General features: G+C 43.7%; 1 protein-coding gene across 3 annotated transcripts; it reads right to left on the bottom strand.

Moving 5' to 3' along the window:
* Positions 1 to 1,319: 1,319 nt before the first annotated feature.
* On the bottom strand, positions 1,320 to 9,252 carry atad1a (ATPase family AAA domain containing 1a). Of its 3 annotated transcripts, XM_084467782.1 has the most exons (11): positions 9,194 to 9,252; positions 8,642 to 8,842; positions 8,423 to 8,521; positions 7,403 to 7,523; positions 6,070 to 6,270; positions 5,570 to 5,676; positions 5,088 to 5,177; positions 4,839 to 4,889; positions 4,023 to 4,192; positions 2,881 to 3,025; positions 1,320 to 2,685 (listed from the first exon to the last, which is right to left on the bottom strand). In XM_084467782.1, exons 2-10 carry the CDS (start codon positions 8,813 to 8,815, stop codon positions 2,896 to 2,898), a joined length of 1,143 nt encoding a protein of 380 aa, XP_084323908.1. In that variant the 5' UTR covers positions 8,816 to 8,842; positions 9,194 to 9,252; the 3' UTR covers positions 1,320 to 2,685; positions 2,881 to 2,895. The 3 variants fall into 3 exon arrangements, with proteins under 3 accessions (XP_084323908.1, XP_084323907.1, XP_084323909.1); XM_084467781.1 differs by having other exon boundaries at positions 1,320 to 3,025; XM_084467783.1 differs by lacking the exons at positions 1,320 to 2,685; positions 2,881 to 3,025 and adding an exon at positions 3,129 to 3,234.
* Between the last annotated feature and the right edge of the window lie 248 nt (positions 9,253 to 9,500).

Genomic DNA, 9,500 nt, shown 5'->3' with positions numbered 1-9,500 from the left:
TAAATATTTAAAAACATTTCAAGTGAGAGAGTAAATCAAGACATTTAAATGTACAGAGCAAGAAAGCCTTTATTATATTCTGCAATACATGTTTGTCATATTATACACAAGAGAAGACAGAAGACCAGGGAAGACTTGGTTAAGTCTTTCCCTTTTGTTACAGATGTGTGACACAACCTGCGATTTAACTTAATGTGGTTAGTAGCCTACCGTGTGGTGAAAGCCACTCACTAATAACCATAACCAAAGGTCAATGTTGAGGCAGGGCTGTCTGAAACCAAGACCATGAGGTATGATTAGATGCTGGTGAGCAGATCTGAAGGACAACTGGTGGCCATATTTATTACTGCTGCAACAATTAGTAAAAGTAATCTGTTGATTAGAATTTTGATAGTTGATGAGTCATTGTCACTACAACACTTGCTGCTCATTCATTAGCTTCAGTTCCGAATAACTTTTGGACTTCAACATTATTGATCTTTAATAGACTATTATGAATAAATTCCCATGACATGCCACCAGGTGTGGCGTGATTAGCCGTTACAAGCCGTTTTGAAAATCTGTCTGTTATGACCTTAGAGGTGGGCGTGTCCACCTAGATGTGTGACGGATAGATGGAGAGATGAGCAACGTTTGCTACGGTCCACTGGGTAGGCTGGTAGACTGATCTATCCAGCGCACATCTAGGTGGACACGCCAACCTCTAATGTCATAACAGACATATTTTCCCAAGTTGCTTGAAATGCAGCCCTAATAAATATATTTACCCAGGAGTTAGTCCTAACGATGATCCTTTAAATGTGCATTTACTTCCCTTTCCGACCAAAAAAACTGCTTAAATCTAAGGACTTCTGAGCTAAAACCGTCTTCTCGTTTAGAGCATGGGGAGACAGCGCCCCCCCGTGGCCTGCTCTAAGAGGGAGAGCAGATGCTGTACAACAGACACTTCAGATATTGGAGGGAAACAGTCGGCTCCATCAGAGAGGTCATAAATCCATAGACAAGGTGCATTGCATGGCTACTCAAATATACTGCAAATATTTCATTTTAAATAGTGTGTATGTCTATACAGTATACATGTTTAAGTCTCCATAGCGACTTTAGAATAAAGGAATAGATATGCAAGGAATGTTTTGTTCTCTTGAAATTTCAGGCGTACAGTTTGTGATGGAAGTATTAATTTACTGTGTGTGTGTGTGTGTGTGTGTGTGTGTGTGTGTGTGTGTGTGTGTGTGTGTGTGTGTGTGTGTGTGTGTGTGTGTGTGTGTGTGTGTCCATAGCAAGCAGGTAGAAATGAAGTACACAATGTAACCATCATGGCAGAGATAAAATAGTATGCAGAATATAATTGGTAATTATTTGTGTATAAAACAATCTGAATCACCATCAAAGTGTAAATCATTTTAGACATATTTCCATAGACGCTTGTTATCGACGTGTGCGTGTTTGTAAAAACATAAAATAATAATATCCAACATACAGGTTTGGCCTCATAGATACAACAATAAAATGCTTTTCCCCCCACAATCACAGTCATGCAAACAACACGAACAGCTACACACACACAGACACACACACACCAAGTCTTGTCCTCGCACAGCTGTGAAGACGTGACGGTGCAAACAGTGAAATGTTCTGGTGTTAACGTACGATATCATACAGCTAGTGACATCTCAACAACATTCATCATGGTGCCCATAATGTAGGGCGTACACTAAAATGAATCCCAAACACGCTCTTAAGGAAAGTCCCTGTACAGTCTGATCCCGTACAAGTGTTTGTTTGTTTCATACCAAAGTGATACCTTAGCTGATGCCCCAACCGAATGCATTTATTTAACTAGTATGCATGTTCTCTACGTAGGGTATAGATCTTTGTATTCTCTGTACAGTGTTCTGGCCGGCTAGCCATTGGCTGTTTGAAGTCCAGTGCGGAGGTGTTCCGTCTAGCAGGTTGAAACCGAGCGGCACCCAGGAGGACGTCAAAAGGGACAGTGTCGTCGGGGCAACTTGCAGATTTTGCGTCAGTCGATGTGCACCGGGACAAGGTTAACCAAAGAAATCTAAAAAAGGTCTTCAGCAGTAGTGTCACCGTGCTGCCCCCTTTGTTCCCTCAAGTTCTGGATCAATCCGAGCAGCGCCACAAAGTAAAGCGCAGTATTAAGCCCTCTATGCACAGCTTGGTTCCCTGGGCGAACGCCTGACAGATATCACAATGCCCCATTTCGTTACATGGATTGACGATGTGCGGCTCGATTCAATGGGACACACGTGGAAGGTTGCACATTCCGGAACAACAGGACAAAAGAAAAAGATTTAAAGTGGCACTAGCTGTGCCGTGCTGTATACACTGAAGAGAACAGAGAGAGGTTTGGATCGCTTACAAATTCTAGCTGGGGGACAAACAAAACACAACAGCCTTTGCAACTTGAATGTCCTTATCTGCAGGGATTCTATCCAACGTAGACGAAGCGAGTCAGGGATGTTTAGGAGATCCTTTTCCCCCCCGGCCGCTAGGTAACGCCGAGTAGATAAACGCCGGACGAGTCCCGAGTCATTCGCAAGTGCATTCTGCGTAGTGTGAGTGCAAGGGACGGCAAGTTCAAAATACTATCTCGCTAGTACCTTCTGTTCCTCGGGCGCCTTTTATCACGTCGTCCATCATCGAGGTCCGCCAAGGACAGGGCTGTGCAGAACAGCACGGAGGAACACAACGTCAACGCTTAAAAGGGACCCCTGGCAGCCGTTGCGATGGAGAGCCATGCTTAAATAAACGACACTAAAAGGAAGACACATGGCCAACGGAACATTTACGGTGGATAAATGAGGCGAGGTCCCCCACCCACACCACACACAGAAGCACAATGAGTCATAAACACACCCACACATGACCGTTTTAGTCCAGAGGCACGTCTGCGATGCCGGACCCCATGACGGCCGTAGCCTGCTTGGACTCCCTCATCTTGTCCAGGCCGAAGAGGAGGTCCAGCTGGGTGATGGGACGGAGGTTGTCCTCGTCCAGAGGCCTGCAGGACACAGGGTGCACACAGGTTACGCTATGAACGTTAACCCGTAAGCCCCAACCCAGAGCGTTGGGACGTTCCTTAGGTCATCGGTACATGTAAAATCGTCGACTTGTCATTGGTTTCTCCTTGAAACGGTTCTTTGTGCATGCGTTCGTGGTTGCCGAGCAACAAGGGATGACAGCTGACACAGGCCTTACTTCCTTTGTTGCCTTTGAAAAAAAAAAAAAAAATGCTTGAGTTGTCTTTAAAACAGACATTACATGAAGACCAGAAAGCACTATTGTGAAGCATGATACAAAAACAAACATAACAGACAAACTGCTGATCTTGAGTGACAGCCTTGAATACTCTATGTACTTTTTTCTGAAATGTATATTTCGGTAAAAAAAACTTGGCACATCCCAAAACCCATCTGTTCCAGGCAGACAGGGAACATCGATTTATAGTCATGATAATAACAGTCTGTCACACCCTGATGATAAATAAATGACGGTGTCTGCTTAGGAATTCAAAGTCCCGTGTTAAAAGAAATACTTGAGCTTTATTACATTGAACCATATGGTCAATTTGGAGATCAGCGTTGTGCCAAATAAAAGATATCCCTTACTTCAGTGGTAATGTTAAGCCATATGTTCTTATCATTAATCATAGTAAATTTGGTCTACAAATCATGTCATTCATTTTTTTTCTGCGTGTCACTACAATGTCAGTGAAAAATGCTAAAACTAGAACGCTAAATGATCAACCATAACCCCAAAATGTCTCGAAACTAACCGAAACCTAATCTCACACTAACCTTACCCTGACACCACCCTGACCCTAACCCGACCCAAACACTAACCCTAACACCACTCCATCCCTAACCCTAACCCGACCCAAACACTAACCCCAACACCGCCCCGTCCCTAACCCGACCCCAAAACCACCCAACCTGCCTCTGTCGAATGAAAGCCCCCTCTGCACTAGAACACGGCCGCTCTGTACGTCCATGACCTACCGCTCCTCCTGCTGGTCCTGCATCTGCTGGGCGATCTGCCTCATCTGCTCCTTGCGGACGTAGTCCCTGACGCGGTACATGGCCGCGTCGCGACACATCTCGCGCAGGTCGCTGCCCGAGAAGCCGTCCGTCTTCTCGGCGATCTCCTTCAGGTTGATGGCGTTGCTCAGCTGGACAGCGACAGAGACACAGAGACGGGGAGGCGAAGCACTCACTTTGACCAGGTGATTAACGTTTAGCAGACTGCTTAACCCAGCAGGTGTAAGTAAACACGCAGTCATGAATAGATCATAAATGATCCATCATTGAATAGGTTGATCAAATTAATAATTATACACGAGACTCTCTCAGTTGGAAAGGAGGAGTCTTTAGGGTTGCGGCATTGCTAGGACATTGCGACGGTTAAGGCTGGTGTCTCTTTAAAGACCATATGAGACATCATTCAGATCTTCTGGACATAATGGGAGTAAAAGTAAATAGTGCGCTGGGCCATAATGCAAGAGGGAAGCGTTAGAATAGATTACGTTGATGCCATACCGCTCCGCATTTGTAACACGACAAAAACAGTTATTTGACGTTGTTTCTAAAAAGGTAAAAATAAATAATGACGATTGCTCATCACTTACAAAAGCTCCAAAAGAATACCATAGAAGGAGGAATGCAGAGATTACACTATATGCCACTATGCATATTTTAGACATAACTTCCTTTTAAAAGAGAAACAGCGAGGAAGAGGTCAACTACGCATTGACAAAAAGATTGACGTTGGCTTCTATGAAAAGTACAAAAAAGTGTAAAACTAAATCAAGCGCTTACATTCTCTCCTGCCAAGATGAGCTTGAGGATCTCTTGCCTCTCTCTTGTTTTCTGTGGAAAGTGAGACAGACAAATGAAATGACACACATCCATATATCTTTTGGGGAAAGGTTGACTGATGACCAAATATTGATCAAAATAAGGAATCAAGTAAGTACCATGATTGTTCATCATTATGCTAAATACGTTTTTTTCTTTGGGGTCAGAGGGGCTGCAGTGTTAGTAGGAATACTGTGTGTTTGACCTTACAGGCAAGCCAACATGAAAGGTGGTGGGCATGCGACGCAGGATTGCTGGGTCCACATCTTGGGGCCTGTTGGTCGCCCCCATCACCATCACCTAGCATAGAGCGAGAACATAGTTAACTAAACCATCACACAACACCAATCACCTACCATAGATAAAGACCACAGCGTTAAAGAAACAATCAGACACCACCCATCACCATCACCCAGACAAACCCGTCTATCCAGGCTAGTTGCCAGGATGAGGTTGTTCAGTCTCTAACCTGGCTAGTGTTAGTTATATAGTTATGATCAAGGTCATTAACACGCTCTACTGGCTATAGTAATGGATGAGGGTATTCACCACATCATCTGGCAAATGGCTATAGTTCTGGGTGAGGCCATTCAGCCCCTCACCTGGCCAATGGCTATAGTTCTGGATGAGGGTATTCAGCCTCTCACCTGGCCAATGGCTATAGTTCTGAATAAGGGTATTCAGCCTCTCACCTGGCTGGTGGCAGCAGTGTCCAGGCCGTCCCACAGGCTCATGAACTGGGCCTTCATCATGGCTGTGGCCTCGTGGTCCAGGCTTGATCGGTTCCTCAGGAAGGAGTCTGGAGCAAAGATATGCAAGTTATCGTCTTTAGAATTTTTTATGAATAAAAGCCTACAAAGTTTGGCGAGAGATCACCTATTTACATAAATTCTGCCAACATTCAAAGTGATGTTGACATTAAGTGTGTATTTGGTCTTGCATTACGAATACAATAAGCAAAGAACATTCGCGTACTGAAAATATTGAGGAATTACTCATCTGTTGTGGGGAGGATGCACAATGGATCAGGATTATTATGACTTGGATTGTTCTGAGATTCCACAAATATAATTCAATTTCCTCTTATTGTTTGAAAAACAAGAGAAACTGATAATGGCTCACTCGGTTTAGCTTACTAGATTCAGGTCTAGACATAAATACGCCAACAACAACACCATGAAGTCACACTGACCGATCTCGTCGATGAAGATGATGCAGGGCTGGATTTTCACCGCCAATGAGAAGACGGCAGCCGTCAGCTTCTGTGACTCGCCGTACCACTTGTCCGTCAGCGTGGATGGCTGCAGGTTGATGAACTGACACCCAGAAGCTTTGGCTGTTGCCTTGGCGATCAGAGTCTTTCCGCACCCCGGCGGGCCAAACAAGAGGACGCCTGGAAGAGCAAGTCGAAGAGTTATGGAAGAGATATTATTTGACAGTCTTGGCTTTTAAAGTCGGGGCCGCCTTCGGCAGTACGCGGTGCACACAAGACTGGTCTTGTCGATCAGTCTTGCCCTGCCGTCGGGTCAGTGGTCCACACTAGGTGACTGGGAACATGCAGGGTCCGTACATGAACACTCTACTACCAGATTCTCTGCCCCTTCTCTTAAACCCTTGCCAAATCTAGCAAGGAACATGTCAACTCAAGTAGACACGAATGAGGCTGGCCTGGCTAGTATTAAGTGATTTGGATTCAAATGAAGAAACAAAGTATTTGTATGTGTATAAAAGGTAGATGTTCCTTTCATCTAGGCTTAATTGTATTCTGTTCGATCAGTGTAGCGGTGCTGCTGTGGGCACGCTCCACTCCAAAAACAGCTCTATTATTCAAAACACACGGTAAAAACTGAGAAATAAAATAAACAGTACAAATGGAAAATGGATCTACTGACACATCTCTAATGAAAGGCACAGTTATTCCTAGTTCAAGCCTGCCTTTTTGCAGGTTTGTACAAAATGACTTGTTGCTCTGGTAGATAAGCAAAATTTTAAGCTATTTAAAATTACAAGGTAGAGAATCATATGTTTATGTCGACTGTCTGAGTCATCTGTTTACAGGTTGTTTCTTTCCTCCTATTGGCTGGTGCCACGTAATCACATCATAGTCTAAGTCACCCCCACACTACACAAGTCGGTATCAAATCGGTCTGAAAAAATCTTTGCCATCCTGACTCTACGAGGGTGGCAAAATAGCTTGTGAGACCCCCCACACTACACGATAAACAGAGCCGACTTCAGTGCCGACCAGCTCCCCACTCCCTGACTCACACTGAGTCAGCGGGTTTGTCGACTAGTGGGTAGTAACCTTTAACAGACTGATATGTCATTTTGTTTTTTTTATTTTACTGAAAAAATCTAAAGAAATAGTGGGTTGATCTCAGCATAGCCATGACTCAAAGTCCAAGCAATATTTAGGTTACACGTGTAAAACATTAGTTTTTAAACGGCATCAGCTACAAGGACTGGAAAAGATTAAGAATCTACAACTTACCTATGATGATTCTTATTAAGTACAGTTGTGGTACCTTTAGGTGGCTGGAAGAGCTTGGATCCAGCCAGGAGGTGTCTCTTCTGGAACGGGAGGATGACTGTGTCCTGCAACTCGTAGATGACCTCGTCCAGCCCTGCTACGTCCCTCCAGGTCACCTGCAGACAGGAAGTAGACACCTTTAACCACAGCTGATCACAAACAATACAGGAAGCGTGTGCCTTTAGCCCTCTGCAGAACAGTGTTGGGAACGTTACTTTTAAAAAGTTAATTAGTTATAGTTACTCACTACTTGTTCCAAAAAGTAACTGAGTTAGTAACTGTAGTAACTAGTAACTAGTTACCAGGGAAAGTATTATTTGAGTTACTGAAAAAAATAAAGTTGCTATATATCAATGAATTTGAAGTAGTGCTTATATCTCCACCTTGAAAATGCCAACTTTTCATCGGATTGCTCCGGACTCGCCATCTCTGCTGCTTCTTCGAATCTGTTTGGTGTGTGTGTGTGTGTGTGGTACGCGTGGCCTGGCTTGTGTGTAAAAACACTGGTTCCGATTGGCTACCATGAATCATGACTCTGTCTTAGCCAATCATAATCGCTTATCTCGTTGTTAACTCACCCGGTCTCCTCACTAGCAGCTTGTGTGTGGAGCCAGGGGTGCATTCGGATTACGCAGTTTATTCAATCAATTCATAGTAACGCACCGCATTTAACGTTCAGTAACGATAACGGCGTTGTAACGACGGAAACAGTAATTAGTTAGATTACCCCGTTACTGAAAAAATAACGGCGTTACCTAACACCGTTCTTTTAAACGGCGTTATTCCAAACACCGCTGCTGAATAACAAACAGTGTCTCCAGTCCAGAAGATACTGTGATGACCTCTATCACACCACAACAACAGGATGTGTGACCATCGTACTGCGTGGACCACGATTGCCATCTAATATAGATGGAGTTGTCAAAAAAAGATGAGCTCCAAGAAGGTCACATTATATAACATAGTATTACAGTAGTCTTTTAGTCTGTTGAAAATGAAAGTGTTGTTTTCAAACCTTTATTGTTCGTGGGTCCACTAGGAGTGACGCTATGTTCATCTCATACTCTGTGAGTTTGACCCCCTCCACACCAATCCTCTTCATCAGCAGCTCTGCCTAGCAAGATGAATACAACACTTTAGAGCACTAAAGAGTAACATTACTACCGTGACAAACAATACAATTTTTGCCATTTTTAGACAAAAAACAAAGCTTAGAGGGAAAAACTCATTGAACCTTTTTCTTGGCCAGGTTTTTCTGCTTCTGAGTTGGGTCCATGGCTTCCATGACCCATTTGATACTGTAGTATGTGGCAGCTCCAAAGATGGTCAACCTTAGCAGCATGCCGACCACCTCGTTCCGGGTCAGCGGCCGGAGCAGGGCCTCCCGGGGGAGATCTTTCAGCAGCATCTCACTGGGCAACGGTCAGTCCATTGACTAGACGAGAAAAGAGCGATACAGATATTTTGGGGGCAATTAGGAATAACATCAATCTCAAGGTTTCACCTGACCAGCCAGCTTGTTTAGATAGATGTTGCATGCTGATGTTTTAACGATTGAAGCGCTTTTAGGCATTTGACTTTGCATCACCAGCATCATAGTGATGCAGGTGCCAAAGGATGTTGTAAGCTATCTGGTTATGTTAGAATCAATTGCAAATCGCAAACGTATACACTGATTTATATAACATAAATGGCGTGACACACTGAGCTCTTGCTTCTTGCTAAATCTTAAATATCTATAATTTAATATTTTCATTATAGCTAGTGAAATCAAAAGAACACTTACACACAAGGGAACCGGGTGAGTACGGTTTGATCGTCATGAAAGTCGGCGCGGTTGCCATTGTGGCTCGGGTGGAAACAAGTGCTGCAATTTCTCTGGTGGAATTTGTTCCGACTCTTCGCGCAACGAAAGAACCACTGGATGGCAGACTTGTACCTTTAGTTCAACAGTCTTAGAAACCAACCAAAGTTCAAGTTCATCTTGACTTATAATGGAGAGACCTATATCAATTATATACGATTATGTTAAATTAGAATATTAACTGATGAATGGCCTTCTAAATGGCCTGCAGTTTTAGCATTTTTTATTA

This window comes from Micromesistius poutassou, assembly GCF_964030765.1.
Source record: "Micromesistius poutassou genome assembly, chromosome: 5".
In the NCBI taxonomy this organism is placed as follows: Eukaryota; Metazoa; Chordata; class Actinopteri; order Gadiformes; family Gadidae; genus Micromesistius; species Micromesistius poutassou.
This window is presented reverse-complemented; position numbering and strand designations above follow the sequence as displayed.

Excerpts from the sequence above, each read along its gene's own strand:
- atad1a (XM_084467781.1), bottom strand. The coding sequence starts at position 8,815 with ATGCTGCTGAAAGATCTCCCCCGGGAGGCCCTGCTCCGGCCGCTGACC. Across the intron at positions 6,271-7,402 it reads GCTCTTCCAGCCACCTAAAG|GCGTCCTCTTGTTTGGCCCG; the intron begins GTACCACAACTG and ends TTGCTCTTCCAG. Across the intron at positions 5,178-5,569 it reads ACACTGCTGCCACCAGCCAG|GTGATGGTGATGGGGGCGAC; the intron begins GTGAGAGGCTGA and ends GCTCTATGCTAG.